Below are 25,875 nucleotides of genomic sequence, written 5' to 3'. Positions count from 1 at the left end.
TTAAAAGGCTGAATGCCTTGTTTGACTTCACAAGATAATAGGATGTAGAAATATATGTCACTGCCTTAGCTGGCAATTCAGGAGGTAATAAATTTTCTTTATACAATAGCTTGTTATTGAAAAGAAAAAGAATGCGCTGATTTGCTGATGGGGATGCTCTTTGCTACGTGTTCCCTTAGTTTCTCATGCTTAACTAGCCTGTGATTTTTAGCAGCATGCATTCGTGCCACATGCGTGTTGCATCCCTTCTGCCACTGCCTGCTTTTTGTTTTCAGAAAGAAACTTGAATTATTCAATCTCTTGGTTGTGAATATAATTTTGTTCAAGGCCCGAAAATAAAGGAAACGTATGGGAGCAGAAGGCCCCTTTTTAGGCTTTCTGGGAAGCAAATGTACAAATGACTGGTATCGTGAACAACTGAAATTTCTTTGAAACTTGGTCTTCCTAGGAGTAGTGCAGAGTAATTAGTTCTTTCTTTGCATTCTCAACTCCGACACTGGCCAGTTAGTTTGTTAGCTCTTGGTTATTTTGTCTTTCATTTACATACTGCAGAATTACTTATTATTGATGTGCAAATTATGATGTCCAAAACAGAATGAGAAATTCCTTATATTGAACTATCTGATATCATTCTACCTAGCTGAGATAAGAAAAACTGGTAAGACAGGCAAGAAATTCTGAAATAGTTCTTTCAGCTGTCTTACGTGGCATAGAGGTGGCAAGCAGTGGATTCAGGAGGTTTAGTTTCCACAGTGATCAAGGTTGATTTAACAGGGAAGTAGTTTTCTTTTGTCTCTCTCACTTTTTGTTAAAAAAAAAAAAAAAAAAAAAAAAAAGAAATAAACCCACAACCTTGTGAGGCTGGTGTGTTTTTCATTTATAGCACTGTGGCTGTGTACTGGCCGTAACATGCACTTGGCTTACATTCAGTGCTGGTGCTCTGAAAGCAATTTTTATTTTGAATGTGTTAAAATATTATATCAGTCTTAAATTTCAAAATGTGCGTGCTCATTCAAACTATATGTTTGTCACTGCAAGCACTGTTAAACTGCAAGTGAAAGAGCCACCCGTAACAATCCCGGAGGTGTCTGAGAAAGCAAATCTCAGTGACACGAAATGTGCGAGGTGTGTTCGCTTCCCCTGCAGCCAGGTGTAGCCATCAGCCCGAATGCCCACTGGTTATATTTGGGTTATTTTCTGGGTGTTGGGGAAAAATTCCTTCCTCAAAAACAGGAAAAGCAAAATGCTTTCACCTTATAAAGCAATGCCAGTCAAACTGAATTACTGAAAACTGTAGAATAAACTTCTTTGGACTGTAGCATATTCAACCAAGAGATCTCCTTTGGGTGTCAGATACGCATGTGTAGTCACAGGCTTTAGAGTAAACTGATACAACAAAATGGGAGCCATGTAAAAGACGGAGTGTTTTTTTCCATTATAGTAACTTTTCTGAATTCTTACTTGGTTGATCCCATTTACTTATTTAGTAGCTCAAAGGAAAATGAGTCGGATAAAGGACTGCAGACCCTGTGAAAAAAACACAAATTTTATTAATTTTTTTTCAGTATTTGTGTGACTTAAAATATTCATAAAGCAATTATTAATTTCTCCCCCCAGATATATTTTACATTTTGTATTTGGCTATTCTGATACAGCCAGCTCATTTCATTGCCTTTAATATTTGCCATACGTTCTCACATGTCGTTAGTTATGATGGAGAAAGCGCTGGCCTGCACATGCTTTAACACGTGCATGTTTGTGGATGGCAGTGACATTCATTTGAAAAGATGTATGGCTAAAGAGGGGTTTTCTTGCCATTATTGTCCAGCTTGATACTAATGTTTCCATGATTTAATTTTATTGATACACTGGGATGTGTCTGACAAGTGGAGGAGAGTGTAACCAGTGCATAAAGGACAGTAATTGTTTCCTCCTTATCCTCATAAAGGAAAACCACGTATGTTCATACACGGTCTTTTATTTTAACTTCTAGGAAAAAAGCTGGAGGAGAAATTGTTTTGGGAACCTGGTAGCTATAATGATAGCAGTGTTGCTAAATGCTGCACCTTAAAATAACGTTAGCAGCTGTTTTAGCTTTATACTGAAAGTATTTTGTTTAGTGATTATTTTTTTTCTAGGAAAGTGAAGGAAAAGTGCAGCTGTTGCATTTCTGGAGAGGATATGCATGGAGCCACTTGATACGCAGGCTGTGCTCAGTCTTTGGCAGACCTGTTCCAATGCAGACCTGCGTATGAACGTGACTTAAGTTTTTCTTACCGGTCTTCCGAAAAAAACCTTTCTAAAACTTCTGCAGTATTTGCTGCGAAAAGAGAATCCTTGGTACTAAGCTCTCTATAGAGGAGGAAATGTCTTCCAATTCTAGAGCCCTGCTACCTGGTTCAACGTACGTAATTATTTATTTGTCAGTCTTTGTCACAGACAGGAAAACATGAGATCCACATACACTGCATCATCATGTACGTGATGCTCAGTTTCATCTGTTTAAAAAAAAATAAAATTGATTTTTTTTTAACTAGGGGAAGTACTGCTAGTCAGCAGTCCAGCTCTGCAGCGTCGCTGCTGTGGGCTCAGCGTCTTCAGTTCACAAACATTTGCGTGCAGCACATATGCTGTATGCATGTTGCATATTTGCATTTCTTTCTAATGAATGGAAACTAATTCTATTTAAAAAAATGTAAACATCACAAATAGCAACGATCTATCTCAACTCAAAGTGGCTGCAAATCAGCTCCTGTTGTCACTGAAATTAATATCTAGATTTAATAGTTTTTGCCAATCCTGTAAGTGTTTTTGAAAAAAGCATTGCATTAATGCATGATATAGAAAGGATAAATTTGCCTTTAAATTGGAATGCAGTTCAAAGTGACTGAATTCTCCAATTTCAGCCACTATATTTGCCAAAAACAAACTGGAAAATGGAACTGGTATCATTCATCTGCTCCTGGTTCTCTGGGAGGTTTGAGGAAGGGACTTCTTATGCAGGTGAAAGCAGAATAGATTTTTTGATGAACTGCAATGACCGCTGTATTTTACTTCACTCCATTCTGAAACAGTTTAGGTTTACTTTTAATTTCATTTAGCACAGAAAAGCTGTAAGAAACCAATACCTTTTTAAACAGTCTTTGTCATCAGCCACGGGTAACCCCTGTTAATAACAAGTAGATTGGTTGATAGGAAGGTTTGCTAAATTTTGCTGCTAGTTAAATATTTATATCGTACTGAATATACTTTATTATGTTACTTTTAAGTAGCTTAAACTTGATAAAATAGTTCAACAATGTCTAAACCTTTTTAGAGGTGACAGTTCTATATAATAACCTGGATTTTAAAAAATCAACAAAAAAAGAAAGGATCTTGTTTCTTATCGTAACAGGTATTACCTCTACTACAGCAGTAACTAGCTGGGCAAACATACTGTATTATTACCTATTGTTTGCAAAATTAGATTCTTTCTGCAGTTCTTGTTGATTGCGTAAGGTGTGGTTAGCAGTGCAGTAGTAAAGTGGCCTCTCCCCTAGGAAGTTAAAATCTGTATATGAAACTTAATTATTCCCTAGTGAACTACAGCTGATTTAAATTTAAGACCTATGTTTGTCCTTCTTACCACTTCCTCTCAAACATTTCAGCCTACATTTTCAACTGATTTAAAATTCTTTTAAAAGTCCATTAAAATTCTCCGGTGGAAATGATTATGCTGCTTTTCAGAAATCTTCAGGATTTTGTTTTAATCAATTAGCTGCCTTTTGTATTTCTAAACCAGATTGATCTGTGGGGCTTCTGGAGAGGTCACAATCACATTGTTTAAAATATCCTGCTTAATATGAATTATTTTAGAGGTCTCTCCCAAGCTGCCCCTGTATGCTTAGGGGACTCAGCTAATGAAGACCGAGAGAAGTCTGATGTAGAATCTCAGAGACTGAGTCAAGTTACAGAAATTTCATGTTGTTTTGTATCAGTATGTCACCAATACAGCTTCTTCAACCCTGTTTTGAACCTGCAAAGTAAATAGCTCTATCGTAGTGACTGATACCAGTTCCATTTTGCCTACCAACTCAGTTGATTTTATAGTTTATTTCTCATTTATGATGGAATAATCAGCAGCTCTTTTCTCATTTATTTTCTCATATTTTTATTCCAGGATTTGCCTCTGAAGCAGGGAGTGTCTGCATTAAAAATGACCTGTAGTTCTCTGCTTCATAGGTTAGAAACTTATTTTAATATTTCGTGGCTAAGCACAGTCCCGTCTTTTCAAAACAACAAAAAAAATCCAATAATAAATGGTTTAATTGGCATTGAATGTGGATTATAAACATTTTGATTGGGGCTTCCATTATTTTAGATGAAATGGCTTATACACAAATAAGTAGTCCAGCTGAGGCAATGAAAATTCTGTTTACTTGCAGCCATTTTTATGAATTAACGTAAAGTTTTAAAAAAGTTGATTACAGCACAATGCATTCAGTCATATTTGGACATTTCCAAAGTACCGTATTGGCTAGGCTGTATTGCTTTAAGCATTTACATTCCAAAACGTACCAAATTCCAAATACTTGTTGGGGGAAAGAAATCGGTTCATTAATCACTTCACTTCAATGGGACTGCTATAGCCAGCACACACAGAACCACGTGTCTTGTATTTACTTCTAAATTGTACACCGCAGATGCTTCTTCAGCTCCTTCCTCTTCCTCCATGGGCGGTGCTTGCAGCTCCTTTACCACCTCTTCCAGTCCTACCATTTACTCTACCTCAGTCACCGACAGCAAGGCTATGCAAGTGGAGAGCTGCTCCTCAGCCGTGGGGGTAAGTAACCGAGGGGTAAGTGAAAAGCAGTTAACCAGTAACACAGTCCAGCAGCAGCAGTCAACGCCGAAGAGACACACAGTCCTGTACATCTCGCCACCACCTGAGGACTTGCTGGACAACAGTCGGATGTCCTGCCAGGATGAGGGGTGTGGATTGGAATCAGAACAGAGCTGCAGTATGTGGATGGAGGATTCACCCTCCAACTTCAGTAACATGAGTACCAGTTCCTACAATGATAACACTGAGGTGCCACGTAAATCACGCAAACGAAACCCAAAGCAGAGGCCAGGGATCAAACGTCGAGATTGTGAAGAGTCCAACATGGATATATTTGATGCCGACAGTGCCAAAGCGCCTCACTATGTCCTTTCTCAGCTCAGCACGGACAGCAAAGGCAACTCAAAAGCAGGAAATGGGTTGGTATCTGCATTTTTATTTAAAGTTCTATCGCCATATGTAAAACCAAACTAATAAAACTCCCTTCCCGCCAAGTGTTCTACTCAGGTTCTCACATAAATCTCTCCCCTTCTCTGCCATTCCGTTTTGTGTTCTAGCCCATGATAAGTTCTCACTAGAGTTGCTAATCTTTAAAGATAAAGCTAAACTTTGCCATAACAATTGGACGCAGAATCGATGAGCTTGGCTGTATTATTGTTTAAGTGAGATTCCTGAAAGATTGTGCAATCCCCCTTATAAAAAGACAATGGAAACATTGTACGTAAAAAAACCCACAAGGCAGAAGTGGACTGGACGCACCCTAAATCTTGCCGTTTGTGCAGTATTTTATGTGAGGATTTCAGTCTGGGCACTTTTCCTGCTTGTTTGTCTCTTTCTCTATTTATCAAATAGAGAGAGTGATGGGAGTAGAAGTTAATGGCTTGTTAAGATATCTCATCATTTAACGCATCCTTTACTTTTTTATAAAAATGTTAAGATTATATGGTGAACCAAATTTTGTTTTTTCTTGTGAATTCACATCTGTATTTGATTTTTTCAGAAATAAATCTCTAATCCTGTTTCTCTCTGTGCTTCTGGGTTGTGTGCATGCGTGTGTCTGTATGTGGGCACGCCTGGGTGGTGGTCTCTCATTTCTCCCACTTCACACTGTTCACTAAATGCATTTCAGTGGCTGCTTGAAGATAAAATATCCATCAGTTTATAGTAGTGTGATTATATGTGTGTTTTTAAAAATTTTTTATTTTTTAACTTTTGGCTTTTTTAGTACTCTTAAGGTGGTCAAATGGATAGACTTGGTTATTTTCTTTTGGGGGGGGGCTATTTTGTTTCACTTTTTACGTATGTGCTTGTAGTGTGTTCAGATATTAATCACAGTAATGGTGAATATTAAAATTTGCCTAATGAGATTATGTATGAATGTCTCATATTCCAAAGGGAAAGAGCCTGGAGTCTGTATTCCCAGGGTCATTGCAGTTCCATACTTAAAATTTCACTGTGAGGTGATTCTGAGAAACTCTCCAGAGTGTGCTGCTGCTTCCTGCTCTATTAGGTACATCATTTGGAAAGATGGAGCTAGCTGGTAACAAAGAGTTGGTACTATCACCTGCTCCTCCTCTCAAACCTGTACAGCAACAATTGGGTGGGTTTTTATTTCTTCGTTTTTTGTTTTAAGTGTCTTTACAGCAAATGCTCTAAGCTTGACTGAAGTTGCCCAGCATCTCTTATTTTGGCAGCTGAAAATTTTAATGATGTAAAACGTTTGTCCCTGGTAGAACCTAGGAAGCAAACTAACATGTTTGCTTGGAACGAGGAAGCTGCTTCCACCAAGCACAAAGGAGTTCAGTCCCTCAGTTACAAAGGGAGGAAACTATTGGGAGGCAAGAATTCTGTGATTCTGAACAGAAATGGGAGATCTAGTAAGCTTCGGAACAGTATATGTGGTCGCAGTCTAAAACATCACAAGATTATAATACTCCCCAAAATACTAGGGACTAACCAATGAACATTGCAACACTGGCATTAGGATTCAGTGAACACAGGGTTAGATAAGCATGTATGTTTAATGTCTCGTGTACAGGCTAGATTGAACTACTGCAAAATCCTATGTAATAGAGTTGTCCTTTTAAATAAGAGCTTTGCAATAAGAAATATCTAAGGTATTAGAAAAGCTAATTCTATAGTTAGAATATAGAAATCTAGTATTACAACTCTAGATTACAGACATGTCCAAGTTATAGTAGTGTCAGTTAAATTTTTGTTGAATTTTGCAGCCTGATGGAGTTCAGCCAAGCAAGGTCATTTACTTCTGGCTTTAAGAAAAAAGCAAGGAAAGAACACTTGGTAATTTGTGAAGCGGAAATAGTTTGTTTTAAAAGAGACTTGTAGTTGGCTTTCAGAGATAGAAAAAAGAATTTATTCCTGTGGAAACCCTTAGCATTTCTGAAAGCCTTTTAAAAATGGATGAATTGATTTAGAGCAAAGATTCTCAGCTTTCAGTCATGCTTGGTCTCGCTTTCACTTTCAGGCCTTCACTTGGAGCAGCCCTGATGCAAGTGCAGGACCAGACAAAAGTTAACTCACGAAATCTGTTTTAATAGAATCGTGGGTTTTGCCATTTATGTTTTTGTTCTAGAAAAGAAGTGCTAGCTTTGAGACATTGTCTGGTAACAATTAAGCTAATAAATAAAGGGGTGTGTGTGAGAGAGAAATATTATTTTTATTATTTGTATGTGCATGGCTACTAGAATTATATTTTGACTAAATTAAAAGGATGTGTAAATGATAAATCCTCATAATTTGAGAAGGAAGCACTGAGAAATTCTGGTAAAGTCTTTAAAATTACTTTCATGTTCATCTAATCTGACTGAAAATAACAATTACTTCAAGTTCCTAAAGGGAAGATTTTCCAAATAATTTTTAGGTGTCATCTCTTTAGACAAATACTGCAATGTGTAAAATGTCAGTGTGTTGACAATGGACTTGGGTTTTAAGAGTGAAGTAATTTCAGGAAAACACAAAGATGTGCTGGAGAGGCCAAAGTGTCAATGTCCCCCTGGTAAAACTGTATTTTGAGCGTTAAAAGTGAATTTCATTTTAATGGCTGCCTCTCTGACTTTACCCTTCAAAATCTTGTACTTTAGTCCTGTGTATTAACTTATTTAGCTGGAATTCCTAAGTATGAGAAGGTCAGAGTATGCAGTCCACCTGCTGCCTTAATTCCAGTGAGGTGACAGGCGCAGCCTGCCTGATGGAGCCAAGGAAGCACGGGTTCTGAATAACGGGGTTGTGTGGTTGCGGCTGAAGTTGCTCTTTGAAATTCCTTTTCAGATTCCCTGTGGGATGCTAATAGACTTTAGTCAAGTAATTTAAAATTCTGAATAAGAACAAAGAGAAGGCATTGACTGAAAGTTCATAAATGTATTCCTCTTTAATTGCTGGTCCATTGGAGTGATGTCCTGACAGGAAGTACAGAGAAAGTGATAATCTAACAGGCTTAAATTCAAGCACTGCTTTTGCTTAACTTGTACAGAAGCAAAGAGCATAGTGGTGTTAATTGCAGTTTATTTAGTGCATTGCAGGTTTTGTATGTGCTAGTTGAAGAAGACATGTCCCTTTTATTTTCCTAAAATATGGCATATTTTTACATGGCTTTTTTCTTCTCAACCAGCCTGTTAACCTTGAGGATGGCTGAGTAACCAGGACTTCTTGACATGGTGTTAGTGCAGGTTTTTATAACCTCCAGACCGCCCCATCGCCGCTACGTGGCTGATGCAGGCCGTGAGACGAGCCTGAGGCCGCGAGCAGTAGGCTCGCTGGGTGCTGACACAGGTAACCATCAGTAACCCTCAGGAATAGGGAGAAAAATGAAATTCAAGCACAGCACGAACCTCATAACAGCTCACCAACGTACATCGCAACCCTGTGTTACTTGTATTAAAAACTTTGGAAGGTTTAGCGGAAGTAAGAGCATGACAGCTGGGACCTGGAGAAATTCTGGATGTTGCACATTGAAAAAGGATTCTTTTTTTTGTTTGTTTTTTAGCAGATCACAACTGTGATTTAAAACTGCTTTTTTCAGTCTTTAACAGTTAAAAGCTACTTTCTGGTAGATCAAAAAAAAAAAAGGAGTTTACATTCTGCATAAACTCATCGAGCTCTTTCTGCCTGTCCCATTTGCTGTGACATGTTTACATTTGTTAATGTTAGATGGGTTTGATGGACTTCAGGATAATTATACAAACCTGCTCCGTACAGGATCAAGCGTTATCTTCCCTTGTGCTTTAAAGAATTGACCACGTAACATTATACTTTGGAGGGCTTCTTTATTCAGCTTTTAATTATGGAACTGATCACAAGTACAGTACATCTTGAGGTATGCACCTGGAAAGAAACAGTCTTTTTGCATATACTGCAACTTTAAAATTTGTGCAGTTTTGTCAGAGCCTTTTACAACAACAAATCTGTTTTTAACATAAATTTATCAATTTTGACGGAAACTGGTATTTGAGTTTGCATGATGTACATGTTTAGGAGGAGACAGGCAAGAGGCTGTTTTCCTATTTAAAGAAGTATCATTTAACCTTAAATCCATTCGGCGTGTGTGTTACATATGTATATTTTTAACAGAAGTGAAGCAGTTTATTCCAATAATACCAAGCTGTATCATATACTTTGAGAACAGCAGGTCGTAAGGCTTCTATTTGTTAACGCAGTTTAATGCTAAATGCTCTTCCCTTCCTTTATGTTTACTCTATGAAAAGCAGTTGCACTGGATGGAAGAGGCAGGGAAGCACCATTCCTCTTCATCCTGCAGGTTTCGTTCTCTGTCAGAAAGAGAATTCCCATGTTTGCTCACAACCGTGCATCTTCTGTACATTAATACACGCTCCTTACTTTTGTAGCTTTTCTGTGATTTCATTTGTTTTTATTGGCGAGCTGCTTATAACGTCTTTAATGGTCTGCTTTGACTTCTCAGAGCACCAGAGAGCCAGAAAGGAGCTGGAGGGAAGAAGACCCCAATGTTGTGTGGTCAGTATCCAACTAAAAGTGAGGGGAAGGAGCTGAAGATAGTGGTACAGCCGGAAACCCAGCACAGGGCTCGTTATCTGACTGAAGGCAGCCGAGGCTCAGTGAAAGACCGGACACAGCAAGGTTTTCCAACTGTAAAGGTAGGCTGTTCAGTATCAGGTGATCTGGGGGTTCCTTTCCAAGCGATACTTTAGTAGAATGGGAACTGGTTCAGTTCAGATAAGACCTAGAATTTCTACTTTTAGAGGAAGGGGAGGAGACCTTGCAATCTCTTTACTGCAAAGGCTGTAGAACTGTACTCTCTCTCTTCTTTTGAGTACAAAGACATCTATCTGCATTACAAAATTACAGGAGGCAGGAAATGTTATGTCAAGGCAATGATACCTCATCTGTGATGCATATCCTGTTAGATTCACAATTAGGTGAACTGTGTGTGAAGAGGTAGACACTTGAAGCATACAAAAGTAGGAGAGCAAAATGCTGTAACTGTTCAATGGCTGATGATAGTGGGTCGTCATTATGTCTTACTGGTAAGAATATAAAACTAGTTTTCATTCCAAAAGACATGTAAAAGGTGGTTTGTTTTTTTTAATGAGAAGTATCAGAATCCGCATACTCAGTACCTGTTTTTCAAGCAGAGTCACAAAGATCTGTTAACTGAGGTGTGTGTTATGGATCTTACTGCTCATGGTTAGCAGTAGAGTGAAGCATGTGTGGATTAGTAGAACTGGGCAATGGGGGAAGAAAAAAGGAAGCAGTTGTATGCATGCTTAACAGATGCAGCCTGTTTCCTGTATGGACTTTGGTACCTGTAAGTTTAAGTGGTGTTGGTCGCTTGCTCTGAGGCAGGGATGCACAGCACAGAGGCCTGAATGATGCCCTTAATCCTTCTGATCGAGGGCAAAGATCTGGATAAGAGAAGATGCAGTCAGCAGTTCAGGCAGTTCAGGAGGCCTTGCATAGCTGATTTCTCCAGCAAGCATTGTTTCTTTCTCTGCCTTGCTTTATTCGAGGGGAGCTGATATAATTTGCCTTACTCAAAGAGGGGAAAAGTTGCTCGTGATCAGGCTTGCTAGGTTGCTGAGGAGGGCGCTGCTGTGAGTTCCTCAGGGGATGAGGACCAAAGCCCAGATGAAGAGGAAGAGCTACAGATGGAGGAGAAACATGAGGAAGAAGGTGTACAGAGAGGTCTTTCACATTCCTGATCAAGAGGGAGAACATTCAGTTTGTCTGGTGATGTACAGAATGTGAATTTGCAGGTCCTGCTGTAATGCTGTACTTGGAGATAAGCAGAAGAACTGATGTCAAATATCACAAAAGTTGCACTGATCTCAGTATGATTGTGACAGTGGGCACCAAAATGAATACAGGCCAGCATTGCATGCTCCTTGGAAATAAGGCAGATAGCATCCTGGCTGTACTGCAAGGATGGTGGCCAGCAGGCAAAGCAAGCAGACAACCACATTTGTTACCATACCAAAAAAACCCCAAACATTTCCTCTAATACTTTTTTTTTTTTAGTTATTCCACTTTGAGAAAGTAGCAAAGCAGTTCAGACCAGGCTGATTTATCAGGTCCACAAAGGAACACTTGTTTTCAGTGCAAGCCTTAATAATTTGTGCTGACAGAGTATAGAAATGTACTTATCTCTGAAGTCCAGTTCAACAGCATTGCAAGCATCTCCAACACTTTACTCGGTCCTCTTCAGTAATGCTGAAGTCCAGTAAAGTTTCCTAAGAAAAGAATCCATTCATATACTGCTGTTGCTATGGTGATTTAGTGCTCGTTTATGTGGATTTTCTTAATGGGCCTTTGTTCATGTGAACTTCCTTTTAATTCCTTTTCCAGTTCCCTTTAGCACCCGTCAGAGAAAATTTTCTGTTTGGAAGAGTTTCATGTTACTGAATGCCTGGAAGCCCAAGCTTGCTTTACCAGTAGGCAAACGAGTTCCTACCCTGCATACATAAGTCTAATTGAGTTGGACAGTCAAAATGAGTCAGTGGATCTTCAGGAAATCTGAGCTAAGGGTAGGGAAAAAAACAAAACAAGTACACAAAGGCCAAGAGTTTTTTTTTGTTGTTTGCTTGCTTGGTTTCATACTTCCAAGTATCCCACCTACCTGCTGTAACCTAGTGGCTCCTTTTGGATGTGAGGGGCATACTGTGATCTTAGTAGTATCTCTAATTTTTTTGCAAACCAGCTAAGAACTCCAAAATTAACTATGTGTATATATATTCATTTCAACCATGTGTTAAATGACGTATTTGTCTTTCAATAGATGAGCAAATGACAAAAGATTAAAAACATTAATTACCTTTTGTTTATAAACTAGATTAAAAAAAATCATGCTTCCCTAGGATTGTTTCCAGCAACATTAGGAGCAGATTTGCTTCAAGTTCAGCAGCATAAAATATTCCTGATTTTAATTAAAAGGTTTTGCTGGTCAGTCAAAATATGATTCATGCTGCTGTGTTTCAGCTGGAAGGTCACAACGAGCCGGTGGTGCTGCAGGTATTCGTGGGCAATGACTCTGGCCGAGTGAAACCACACGGGTTCTACCAGGCCTGCAGAGTTACTGGGCGAAACACTACTCCCTGTAAAGAAGTGGATATCGAGGGGACTACTGTTATTGAGGTTGGACTGGACCCTAGCAACAACATGACACTTGCGTGAGTAGCTATTTTAATTATATATATTTTTTAATTTATTAGCTTGTTTTCAGAAACTGGCTTTCCTCTTTCAGTTAGGTTGTTTAGTATCTCAGCACGTCAGGCTCTTTGTGAAGCTACATGAGTAATAAACTTCTAAATCCACGTTCTCAGCTTATTATGCTTAATGCTTAATCTCGTCCTTTTCTATAGCTTTTTCAATGAACTTTGTTGTATTGGAGTTTTATGCACTGTTTAAAGAATAATGCACATATTCAAGCATTACATGAACTATGAAGTCGTCACTGCTTCCATTGATTGTCTCTTCTAGAAAGTATGAAATGGCTAATCAGAAGAGGGAGGGCGAATGTTGGGATCTTCAGATCCTTTTAGGGCCCAGAAAGGTTGGGAATAGTGGAGGCTAAATTCTGAGTTTTCTCATTTCTCTTTGTTCCATCAGACGGTCCTTTGTCATGAAAGCCTAGTGCTTTCCTATCTTTACAGAGCAATCTGGTCAAATACAGACAACGTTTTGGATACAACAGGTTTTCAGATGCATTTAAACAGTATATGGCTGTTGCTCAAAAGGGATAAGCCCAGTCTGATGGCCTTTGTTAACTGTAGCTGATTTTTGAGCAAATGGCCTCATGTGCCTGTGTGGTTTAGATCTCACAAGAAATTTCGGATAGAAGTGATTCCCTTAAAAGCTTTTCATACGTATTTTAAGTTATAGAAAAGGTGTGATCTTCTCAAGTATGTTTTTCAGTAGAATGTCTTTTCTTTTTTTTTTTTTTCTTTCAAATGGATATGTGGTTGTGCTTGAAAGCTGTCACTTCTTAAGAAACTTGTCTTGATGTCAACAGGAGAAGCATTTCTTCAATTTACAGTGTCTGCTTCTTAAGTGTGATTAATTCCCTTATCACACTTACCTCCATTCCCTAGCTGTTGTCCAGAACGTTTTTGAGTAGTAACCCTGCAAACCCAGAGGAACGGAAGAATAAAGACCTGTAGTGATAAACTGAATGCTTACCAGAATAGTTTTATGTTGCTTTTTGTTAATTCATAGTTCTTTCACATTCCTTCCTCCCATGATTCAGCATCCAAATTAAGTAGGGATGAATTGAAAACAGGACTATATAATGAGAGGTTATACAGAGATGTCATGTGACTAATCTAATAATATTTCTACTTCAAGAGTTCTGACTTCTTTGTGGCTTGTTTAATTGATTAGTCAAAATATTTTAAAAGAGGATGAATTTATTAAACTCTATTAAACTCTCAACTACTTTGTGTCGTTAGGGTTGATTGCGTGGGAATACTGAAGCTGAGAAATGCTGATGTTGAAGCTAGGATAGGGATTGCTGGTTCCAAGAAAAAAAGCACACGTGCCAGGCTGGTATTTCGTGTTAACATCACTCGCAAAGATGGTTCAACTTTGACTCTCCAGACGCCTTCTTCCCCAATTCTGTGCAGTAAGTATCAAACTAAAAGAGTTGGTATTAGAGGACTCTGGATTTTAGTGTGATTGAAGTGGGAGGGGGGGGACACCACAATTTTGGTCTGTGATTATTTAAGTTGCTGTGTCTAAAATCAGGTGGGCTATTTTTATTTGGAGGGGGGTGTTGAATGACTGACTAGTATTTAAAAGTAGTTACAAATTGCCTAATCTCTTATTAAATGATTTTTTTGCCTTTCAATAGATGAGAATTTATGTCATGATTGCTTTGAACTGATAATATGACTTTTTTGATACAGGTTTTAATCCCTTCTGTATTGTCACTTTCATCTGCCAGCTTTCAGTGATAGAAATTTCTTGTAATAAGTTAGTAAGCATGGCTCTTCCCAGATGTGGGGTACATTGAGCCCAGAGGGGGGATCTGTTCTGGTTCAGTGGAAGAATGAAACCTTTTATAGCTATTTATTAAAATGCTCTGTTTAGCACTGAGCACAGATGGCTGCATTGACTGTTCAGGTTGCACTGAACACCGTGGAAAATGAAATCAGAGGAGGCCACGGTACATCTGAGGCAGCTTTTCTTGATATTTTTTAACAGTCAATACCTGTTGTATCAGGGCTCCTATTTGACTCCTCAGAAACTGCGGCTTTGCTGCCAGTGAAAGGACAGGTTGTAAGGAGATGATTAAAAGCACGTTAGTGTCCACATCAGACACCACCATGCTGTTCCAGTGATGTGGGCAGCAGGCAATTATATGTATAATAATTATATGATTGTATATATCCATAGATATTTCTATGATTTTATATATTCAGCTACAGGCTGATTAGCAGCTGTGCTGCATATGCAGCCCGACTCTTTCCCAGTGCTGTGCTCTCACCAAGAATTCCTTTGCCTAACCAAAGGAATGTCATTGCTGATGCATGGGCAGACTCTCCTGCTCTCTTTGGCCATGTTCCATGCTTTAGGCAATAGTTTGACATTTTGGGGTAGTCTTCTTGAAAGATCAAATTGACGTATTCGTGTCCCTCATTTTTCTTCCACCTGACATTTTTTGCTAAGTTGTTCTTTTCAGTGTTGTTTTTTTTTAATGGTGGTATTCTGATTTTATGCATTTATGTTGTTGAGAAATACTTCGCTAGAAATATGGTTGTCTCTGTAGCTCCATTCCAGTCAGGGTAGCACTGTAGTACCTGATACTAGTTAATTTTCAGATTTAAGGAAAAAAAAAACTAGAAAATCTCCAAAGATGATTTTTCTATAATTTCTTGTGTTACTAGCTTACTGGTTAAAGATACAATTATTTAAATTATAGCAGGAGGGGGAATTGAATACATCTGGTGTTCTCTTAAACACGTAACAATCCAAAACTTGAGTTGTGAATAGAAACAGAGTTTAAGATAAAATCATAGAACGGCTTGGGTTGGCAGGATCCGCTGCATCCGCTCCACTAGTTCGGAGGATAGCAATTGCTGTACTCCTCAAGTGCAGAGATGTGGCTCTAGTGAGGACTTATATTAGCTGACGTATGTAGTTCTTGAAAGTAGCTCAAACACTGAAAGTTTTGTTTTGAAGATTTAATAAACGCAGGAGAAAAGGGAGAAGATTACTAGTGGGTCATTTACCTAAGTGTGATTTTTTTAAGAGGATCATTACATTTAGCAAAGAAGTGATGTGTGTGTGTGTATATATATATATATATAATTTTTTTTTGTCACAAATCATAAAGTAAAGGAAGAAATTTAGGATTTTGTTCTTTCCTGTAAATGAAAGAAGTAAGTTGTAATCCTGTAAATGAAAGCTTTTTGTTTTGGATATTAATATTTTCTTGGATTTCAAGCTATGTGTTTTTTCAATTGCAGCTCAACCAGCAGGAGTTCCAGAGATCCTAAAGAAAAGTCTGCACAGCTGTTCAGTGAAGGGCGAAGAGGAAGTTTTTCTGATTGGCAAGAACTTTCTAAAAGGAACAAAAGTGATTTTCCAGGAGAACGTTTCTGGTTAGTGTGAAAGCAATACCAGCTTGGGGTGATGAAGAGAGCATGTTTGGGTTTATGTTGTTTCATACAGTTTAGTTGTAGGGAGCAAATCGAGAAGCTGAATCAAAGGCACTAAAATAAATTGATTTATATGGATATGCAATAAATTATGCTTTTTAACTTTCATTTAGATGAAAATTCTTGGAAGGCAGAAGCTGAAATAGACATGGAATTATTTCATCAGGTACTTCTGATTATTACTTTTATTTTATTTTTTAAATTACTATTTTGCTCTTCTATAAATACCGGAAAAGACTCCTTTTTGATATCATCAAGATCTGATGGTTAGGTTTTATATCAATGTCTTGGCAACTGTGGGCCAGGAGCAATGGCTTACCATGCATAAAATGCAAAGTATTATGCATAAAATGCAAGGAAACGGAGTTCAGAAAGATTTCACTTGTGCTAAAAATACCATGTGTGGGGCTCACATTGATTAGAGATGGAAAATGTACCCAGTGTTTTTGTTTTCAGTTAGTGCTATTGAAAAAGGAAAAGGGAAAAAAGACTTCTCTAGTTTTGTTTTAAACTGATAATAAACACTTCTCCTATAGAGGGACAGCCTTGCTGCTCTAGTAGCAAGCTTCTCTTTTGGGATTGTTATTTTTCAGTCCATCGCTCTTTCCAAAGATGAGAGATGAGATTCTGTTGGATCTGTACTTTTATTTACGTAATACTATTTTTCAGTTTATTAAAAAATAAAACAAAAAAGCAATATGTTCATTAAGTGCCTAAACTGGTATAGAACTGCTGTGTGGAAGAAAAGAGGTGGGAGGCAGTTGGCAACAGGCCCGACTGAACCTTTTGGATGAGTGACATTCTGTGTGTTTGACCGATCAATGTGTACATTGGAAGCTGACATGCACAGATTCTAATTAATATTATCTAATTAATATCTGTCTGAAGTAAAGCAACCCCAGGTAGTGTGCAGAAGTACTTCTTGTATAGCTTTGTGTCAGCTGGAATAAGGCAACGTGCTATTCCGGCATGAATGTAGCACTTTGGTGCAGATCACGCTTTAAAATCTGATGTCCAGGAAATGTCATCTTTGAAATAGAAGCTACGTTAAAGCCACTTAGACAATACAACCTGCAGTTCTATTACAGGCTTCCTGATTCCTGTAAATAACACTTCTTTTCTTCAAATGAGTTCTTCAGTGAGTCTGGTAGGCTATCATTGTTGTCAGTCAGGTCTACACAAGTAGAATTTAGTTTCTAATTGGGAACGTAGATACCACAGTAGGAGTGTGGTGTATGAACTTTGTGGGCGAGCGTTTGCCCTTATGTGCAATTTAATTAAAAGGCCTAATACATTTTTTCTAGTATCTTTCCTATGAGATTACTATTGGGTGGGAATATATTGTATGTACGCCATAGTCTTTACACTCAGCTGAATTTTGGTTCCACTATGAAATGTTTTTCAGAATATTCATTCTTTTTCACACAACTGAGTGTCTTTATGGCTTATTGGACTGAAATTAGAGAAGTTATTGAAAGCACATGATGCCTGACAGATGTGCTCCCACCTCTGAAGGCAGTATTCCATTTTCCTTTGCTTTGTGTTTTCCTTTTCTAGTGGATGGACAGGTAGTAGGGGAGTAGATAGCCTAGAGTTCACTCAGCGCTATTACTCTTGAATGATTGCAAGCATATTTTTGGTGTCTGCTCAGTGTTAAATCTGCTTAAGTGTAACATGAGACTGCATCCTCTCTCCACACTGAATACAAAGGTCTGATTCAGCAGAACAGTGAAGGGTCTGATTCCAGCAGAATGTTATGGCAAATGGATTGCAGTTCATTCAGGCATGTTAGGCATAAGTTTCTGTTTAAAGTACTGGACTTTATATGTTTTTCCTTTCTGCACATTTCAGTTGAGCTGTAAGTTGAGCATCATGTGGGCAGAATATTCAAATCTCTGTTGTAGCACAAGAACTGCTGCCAACTGACTTTGCTGAACGTGTAACTTGACCGTGTTTCCCCATTTTTCTAGTGTTTTAGTAAGCTGTTTCTATATTTTGATGGATGTAGATATAATTAAGATTAATAGTAATGAAATAAATTTTCTAATATGATTTTATTTATTATTTTTGCATTGCAGAATCACCTTATTGTGAAGGTGCCACCATATCATGACCAGCAAATAACCTCAGCTGTTTCTGTGGGAATCTATGTGGTGACCAATGCTGGCCGATCACACGATGTGCAGCCATTTACATACACTCCAGATACATGTATGTAAAATAGAAAACTGGGGGAAGGAACGGACAGTTTTACCTGCTAAACCTTTAATTCCTGATTGCATAGTGTCTAGGCTGTAAATAACATAAATGTTAGGTAATATGGATCTTTTTGAACTCCTCTTGTTGAGATTTGCTCTGCTGAGGAGAGCCAAGCCCTTAGATTTCATTATTCACTTATGTGACAAGTAGCTCAAATTTCAGCTGCGTGTAGGCCGCTGTTCTTAGGCATTTCTACTGTGAGGTTCAAAATGAAGCTGAGTAGGGAAAAACAGTAGATAAGCTACATACTGTGCACCAAATACAAGAAAAACTATCATCAAGCTTTATCCTAAGGAATGCTGCAGTTTGACCACATTGTGTATTTTTATTTATATATCTATGTTACAATGTACAGTGCAATTGCTGAGTGGCTTTTTCATTTTTGGAAGTGAAAATGAATGATACTGTAGGCATTGCAATTATTGGTGTATTCACAAAAAAGGTTGTTTCTGTGGTTTTCAAAGAGCTTTAGTTACTTTAAGGTATAAGTAACTGTTTTAGTTTGCTTTGAGTTTTGGATTTTTTTGCCTGTTTGCTGTTTTAGCATAAGGAAGTTTTCAATGTGTTTTGCCTCAGCAGCTGGTACCCTGAATGTTAAAGTGAAGAAGGAAATCTCCAGCCCAGCCCAACATTGTTCTTTTGAAGAGGCTATAAAAGGTACTAAATTGATTCTTATCATTGTTGTTAATAATTTAACTATAAATTCCCACTCAAATTTTGCAGGAATGAATCAGCTGTCCAGTGGGGGTAAGTATGTGCTTATAAAATCTGGCCATATTCTTACACTAATGTTTGATTTCAAATCCAGAATATTTTGCTTCATAACCGTATTCCTTTAAGTATATTGTAACATGAGATAGTGCAGAGCAAAAACTCTGCAAAAATAATTTTTTAAAAATGGTTGGGTTTTTTTTGTGCCTCGGGCCCTGCATTTCAGTCTTCATTCTTTGCAAGAATATTAAATGAAGAGGAGAAAAACCTAGTATGGCAGTTAATACAAAGCATTTAAAATCTGTGTAGTGTTAATTTAAGCCAAAGAAAAAGTGAAAGGGAAAAAATAAAAACTCAGCACTGAAAAACCCTAACATACTTGTCATTTTTCCTTAAAGTTATAATGGTATGGTAGTAGCAGAGACAGAGTAGAAGCTGTCCACTGATTTTAGGATTGCTTTCAGTGCAATTCTGAGATTTGCATTTTGTCTGTGGAAGGTTTGTTATTTTGTTCTAAGGGAGCAGCTTTTTGGTTTGCCTGGATTTTAAGTGAAGTGAATCGATCCTTCCTATACTGAAATAAAGGAAGGAAATGTTTCTTAGTTGGTTGTTAAAACCATAGAGGTGTACAGAGGTTAATGGAAATTTCCATAGCCTGCTCTGGTGAAAGCAGGTTGGAAGGTAAGCAAATTAACAACATGATCACAAGTTTGATAGGAATCCATAGCTTCAGGTTAAAATCATGAAGCTCATGTTTAAAGTTAATAGTTGTATATTGGGCCTTGGCAGGGGATATATTTACAAGTTGACTTTACAACTTGTTCGGGAGGATAATACAAGATACGATGAGTTTAAACCTGCAGAGAATATTCAGGGAGAAATTTGCAAAAACATGTAGGGTATTGAAGCAAGCTGATAAAAGTACTGGTAAAACTTCTTAGTAGCAAGATTAAAAAGATAAGGATAATAATAACTGATGTATCAGGGCAAGCCTGACATGTATCTAATCTACTGTGGAGGCTTAACCAAGGCAAGATACCAACTGCTTCAGGAGAACATCTGCTCTTCATAAGAACAGTGTGCTGTTCCTATTGGTTCGCGTCCTTGTATTTAATTTGTGGTAGAAACTTAATTTTCTTGTGTGGATTTTCTGCTAGCTAGCTTTTTGGTTGACTCATTCCTGTTCCTATTCTACTTCAGGTTGAATGTGAACCTGAGGTCAGGCAATTTTGTCTGCATTATGTACTTTGTCTCTGCATATGTCCCAGGTTATCCTGGGACGTAAATTTTTATCATTTCTGTTTAACATGACAGGATTAAGCATATAAAAGAGAAAAAATTGTCAATTGTGACTATGGTATAGAAAAATACTGATGTCTGTGTATGACTGGCTGTCCAGAAGTTGGCGTAGTTGAGAGTTTTTCCACTCAAATTGCGTTCCCTGCCAGAAGTACAGCCCAGCACGTCACGTCACGTGGCCTCTATTTTGGGGCTGTTCCAAATATGTGAGTTAACAGGAGGGAAAGAGTTTATTTGGCTCTTTGTGTACTGACGACTGTTGGCGTACTGATGGCTGAGAATTTATTACTGAAGACAGAAAATAACATTTCAGGGGAGAATGTTGGTTGTACGTAGAATAAACACACAAGGACTGTGACCAAGGACAGAGCATACTGTTGATACAAATTTGCAGAAATTTTACTGCCATGTTATTGTAAGATTTAAATCTGTTTAAGGCATGGAGACTTCTTGCTGTATGTTGAAGAGAATTCTTTAATTTACTTAAAAACCACAGGTCTATATGTATTTTTATAGGTTTTCCCATTGGTTTGTTTTAAGCTCAAACAATTTCAGCAGTATTTTAAATCAAGAAAGCTAATTTTACTTGCAGCAAAGATCTCAGATATGTTATGTAATTTTTTTTTACCTGGATCAGGAAAAATCAAAACTAAAGAGATCCAATTCATTTCAAGAAGAGGCACCTTTCTACTTCAAAAAGAAAAAAATACAGGCACTGTAAAGGCAAAACAACAGCTTGCTCTTGATAGAGAGCTGGCACGCAGATATATCAAGTTTTCACTTGGCTAGTCCTTTAACAGAATAAAAATACTGTCTGAATGCGTTGAGTGTTCTGTTCATGCACTTGTCTGAAAACAGACATTTAAAAAAAATAGAGTAGTTGTACAGCTAAAGTGAAGTAAAATAGATTTGTAATTTGTGGAAGGATATATTAATCATTTGTTTGCACTTCCAGGCAGTCGGTGGATGATTGTCCTGGCCCAAAAAGATAGAGTTAAATAAAAACGTTGATATTACTGTAAATCTCTAGGATTACTTGAAGTATCCAAATGGTTGCAGTGATCTCTTTGCATGTTAGCATCTTACGAGAGAATGCGAGCTCTTACGGCGGGGCTCAAAAGTTAAATGGGAAGCAGGCCACGACTAGAAAACCGTGCTTTGTATGGTGGATGTTAACATTTCATTTCCCTTCTTTTCTTTGTTTGTGACTGCAGCAGTGAATGCCACCGCTTGTAACCCGGAGAACGTAAATATTCTTCCTAGTGCCTTGATAACTCCACTTATACCAAGCAGTATGATTAAGAATGAAGATGTGGCTCCAATGGAAGTAAGCGCAGAAAAAAGATCTCCCCCTGTCTTCAAGGTAAGTTTGATTGTGATCTGAAGATACTGGTTTTAATAGTATTAATCTCATCAGCCCGTGTCCTGATGGTGCAGAGTGGAGAAGAGGAACGCATGGGAAATGTCACATCCAAGATCAGTCTGGCCAAAACGCATGATCACAGAGCATGATTAAAGTAATGGACAATTTCCTTTGAAAGTAACTTATCTTGTCCCTGCATGCCAGCAGTGATTGGTTAGTGAGTGATGCTATGATGAATGTTCTTTTTGTCCTGTGACACAGAACGAGTAAATTACTGTGACGATTTTTTAAATAATTTCTCGGTATTGCTTTCATCAAATTGTGCTATGACTTGTCCTTGAAGTAGCATTTCCGTTGTTTTCCCAGTCATTTGCTTGCTCCTCTGGTTATGTATGGAAAGATGCATAGCCATCAAATCTTCCATCTGGTCTTTCCTGAACATCACGGACTGGTGGAAATCTGATAAGTGTAACCTGAATAAGCATGTGAATGGCTTAATGTATTGCTGCTCTTTTCAGGCTTCGAAGGTGGTCGGACCAACTCAACAAACATTGGAAAGCAGCATGTCTGGCATACCAACTTCTGCTTCCCATTTACCTTCTGAAAGTGAAAAGCAGCAACAAATACAGCCGAAGGTGTATAATCCAGAGACCCTAACTACAATCCAAACACAGGACATTTCCCAGCCTGGTAGCTTTTCAGCAGTTTCTACTCCAGCTCAGCTGCAGAACAGTGACGCATTATTGCAGCAAGCTGCACAGTTCCAAACGAGAGATTCCCAAACCAGAGAAGTTTTGCAATCAGATGGCACGGTAGTCACTTTGTCACAATTAACTGATGGATCACAGACACAACAGTCTACACTATCAGAACCAGCACAGGCATTACAGCAACAGATTTCATCAAGTATTTTCTCATCAGCAAGCGGTGTGAGTCAGTTACAGAACACAATACAGCAACTGCAAGCTGGAAATTTTCCAACTAACACTGCCACAGGCAGCAGTAGAAATGTTGACTTGGTGCAGCAGGTACTGGAAGCTCAACAGCAGTTATCTTCTGTTTTATTTTCTGGGTCAGAGAGCAGTGAGGATGTTCAAGATCAGCTAAATGCAGATATCTTTCAGCAAGTTAGTCAGATACAAAATAGTGTAAATCCTGGGATATTTTCCTCATCAGAGACAGCTGTCCATTCCAGACCAGAGAACCTTTTGCCTGGAAGAGGTGAAAATGTTCATTCACAGCCTGAAAATGCGTTGTCCAATCAGCAGCAGCAGCAACAGCAGCAGCAGCAGGCAATGGAGACTTCCGCAGCAATGGTGATAGGAATCCAACAAAACATTTGCCAGGCTGCCACGCAAATGCAGTCTGATTTGTTCTCTTCAACAACTTCAGGGAACGGAGCCCTCCAACAGTCACCTGTTTACCAGCAGGCTTCACATATAATGAGTGGGTTGTCAACAAGCGAAGACATGCAAATGCAGTGTGAATTATTCTCTTCATCTCCTGGTGTTTCTGGAAGTGAGACTACTCCGACTGCTCAGCAGCAGGTCTCTAACAATGGGCCTAATATGTTTCAGGCATCAAGTTCTGCAGATGGAGAGGAAGCTTCAGGACAGAGTAAACAGATGCAGAATCCTGTATTTCAGACCATGGTTCAAATGCAGCACAGTGGAGAAAATCAACCTCAAGTTAATCTCTTTTCATCTACAAAAAACATGATGTCTGTTCAGGCAAGTGGAGCGCAACAACAAGGGGGTGGTCTGTTCCAGCAGGGCGGAGAAATCATGTCTATTCAGTCAGCAAACTTTATGCAGCAGTCTGCACACTCACAAGCTCAGCTTTTTCATTCTCAGAATCCTATTGGTGATACTCAGAATATACCACAGGAAACACAAGGCTCCATTTTTCACAGTCCAAATTCCATTGTCCACAACCAGACCAGTACTAATTCCTCTGACCAATTGCAGCCTCCAATGTTCCACTCACAGAGCACCATGGGCGTATTACAGAGCTCTTCAGTTCCTCAAGACCAGCAGTCTGCCAACATGTTCCTTTCCCAGAGTTCAATAAGCAACCCAGCATCTCAAGAAGAACAGATGTCGTTCTTTACAAGCCCGAATTCCATTTCTCCTCTTCAGGCAGCAACAAACACTGAGCAACCACCTTCCTTCCAACAGCAGACACAGATAGCTCATATCCAGAGTTCTATGCTTCCCCAAGAACAGCCGCAGACTCAGCCTGCTCAGCAAGGTTTGTTTCAGCCTCAAGTATCAATGGGCTCCATCCAATCCAGTTCAATCCCCCAGAACCAACAAGGAGCTATCTTCCAGCCTCAGCATTCAATAGTTGCTATTCAGAGTAGTCCTCCATCTCAAGAGCAGCCGCAGCAGCAGCAGCAGAACATGATGTTCAGTAATCAAAGTGCAATGAGTACAATTGCTTCTCAAAAACAAAACATGATTTTCAACCCGAACCAAAACCCAGTTACTAATCAGGAGCAACAAGGCCAATCCATTTTTCATCCACAGACGAACATGGCACCGATGAACCAGGAGCAGCAGCCCATGCAATTCCAGAGTCAAACTACAGTGTCTTCTCTACAGAATCCTGGATCCAACCAGGCCGAAGCACAGCAGCCAGCCATCTTCCATAACTCACCCCAAATTCAGTTGGTCCAAGGGTCACCAAGTTCTCAAGAGCAACAGGTCACCCTCTTCATCTCTTCAGCTTCCATGTCTGCCTTGCAGAACAGTATGAGCCAGCAAGAGCTACAGCAGTCTCCTATGTTCTCTTCCCAAAACAGCATGGCAGGAATGCAAGGAACTGCTTCTCCTCCACAGCAGCAAGCTTCTTTATTTCACAACGCAGCAGGAGGTGCTATCAACCAGCTGCAGAATTCTCCTGCTTCATCTCAGCAAACTTCAGGAATATTCCTGTTTGGCATTCAGAACAGTAAGTGGTAGATGCCTAATTCAGAGCTTGGAGTTTAGAAGAGCTACTAACTGGAGTCCACAAGATAATGATTGTTCAATTCTATATTTACTTTTCAGAAACTCCTGAGATAAGTAATGTAGCAGTACAATTGAGGGTGTATGTATTCATGTTGCTCTTAGCAATGTAAGAGAACTCTCAGCTTAAATACCTGTTGGTTTCTTACACTTAGAATTAGTATGCAACAGAAACAACCTAGAATTTTATGTATATCTATATAGAAATATAAAATATAATATTGACAATAGATATACAAATAATATATCTATACACCTGCAAAAAAAAAGAGTATTTTCTCTTAAGACATCTCCACTAATCTTTTTCTACTGTATTTGGTTTTCAAAGTTTCTGCAATTACTTTTTCCACACATTGTTGAAGAAAAGGAAAAATTTTTGAGGCTGCGTAGTTCAGAAAACTGTCTGTTGAAGTGTATTTGAAACTCCCTTAACTTTATAAGTCTGCATTTTTCTATATCTCATCTCTGAACCCAGCCCTTATTGTAAGTTCTTTGGGATACAGATCGCTTCATCTGTCTGTAAAGGGCTGTGCGTTCCTGACCTGAGAAATACACAGCTGTAATTTATCAAGACAAAGCGTGGGCATACCCAATACTTCTCTGTGCTGCACATCTTGTTTTTCTTCTAGCTATATATTGCTTTTATATATATATATATATATACACACATATATATAAAGGTATTAATAGGTATAATACAGAGTCCATAAGACCATGTGTATACCTTGAGCTTGTGCTTGTACTTTGAGGGAGTGATAACCAAAAGCTATCATGTGAACAAAACTGCCTGTAACTTTCTACAGACTTTATAGTCAATACAGATATGTATAAAGAATTTGGCCGATTTACTACATGCATTAATCTAATTTAAATGGTCCTTTTGTTCTTCACTTTCTACTTAACAGACTGCGGCCAGCTGCTACCTTCTGGACCAGCTGCACTGCCAGATGAGTTGATGGCTATAAGTCAGCCAGGTCAGCCACAGGGTGAGGGACAAGCAGCAGTGCCAACGCTTCTCTCCCAGCAGCTACCTGAGACTTCTCCTCTGCCTTCAGCTATGGCACCCAATCAGAATATTGAGAAAATAGATGATCTGCTTGTGTCATTGCAAAACCAGGGGAACAACATGGCTGGCTCGTTTTAGTTAGGCAAGTAAGTAATGTGTTTGGGTTTACAGGTTCTTTCCTGCCACGCCGTTTGTTCAGCAAGTTTTCCCCATGACTGTATCACCATGCTCTAGGAGGTCAGCTAAAATATCAGTAATGC

General features: G+C 38.7%; 1 protein-coding gene across 8 annotated transcripts in view; it reads left to right on the top strand.

Moving 5' to 3' along the window:
• NFAT5 (nuclear factor of activated T cells 5) overlaps window positions 1-25,875 on the top strand; it is a 58,013-nt gene that overhangs the window by 24,224 nt on the left and 7,914 nt on the right. Inside the window, exons 1-13 of one of the 8 annotated variants that reach the window (XM_067004548.1) lie at window positions 15-2,404; window positions 4,160-4,221; window positions 4,683-4,822; window positions 9,759-9,951; window positions 12,290-12,480; window positions 13,759-13,931; window positions 15,778-15,912; window positions 16,083-16,135; window positions 18,048-18,180; window positions 18,805-18,885; window positions 21,453-21,601; window positions 22,120-24,553; window positions 25,515-25,761. In XM_067004548.1, coding sequence (XP_066860649.1) covers window positions 4,683-4,822; window positions 9,759-9,951; window positions 12,290-12,480; window positions 13,759-13,931; window positions 15,778-15,912; window positions 16,083-16,135; window positions 18,048-18,180; window positions 18,805-18,885; window positions 21,453-21,601; window positions 22,120-24,553; window positions 25,515-25,753 — 3,921 coding nt within the window. In that variant the 5' untranslated portion in view covers window positions 15-2,404; window positions 4,160-4,221 and the 3' untranslated portion in view covers window positions 25,754-25,761. Of the gene's footprint in view, window positions 1-14; window positions 2,405-4,159; window positions 4,222-4,682; window positions 5,242-9,758; window positions 9,952-12,289; window positions 12,481-13,758; window positions 13,932-15,777; window positions 15,913-16,082; window positions 16,136-18,047; window positions 18,181-18,804; window positions 18,886-21,452; window positions 21,602-22,119; window positions 24,554-25,514; window positions 25,762-25,875 lie in introns of those variants that run through there. The other 7 variants (XM_067004546.1, XM_048050460.2, XM_048050459.2 and 4 more) reach the window with 7 other exon arrangements.

Source organism: Anser cygnoides, chromosome 12, assembly GCF_040182565.1.
Source record: "Anser cygnoides isolate HZ-2024a breed goose chromosome 12, Taihu_goose_T2T_genome, whole genome shotgun sequence".
NCBI lineage: Eukaryota > Metazoa > Chordata > Aves > Anseriformes > Anatidae > Anser > Anser cygnoides.
This window is presented reverse-complemented; position numbering and strand designations above follow the sequence as displayed.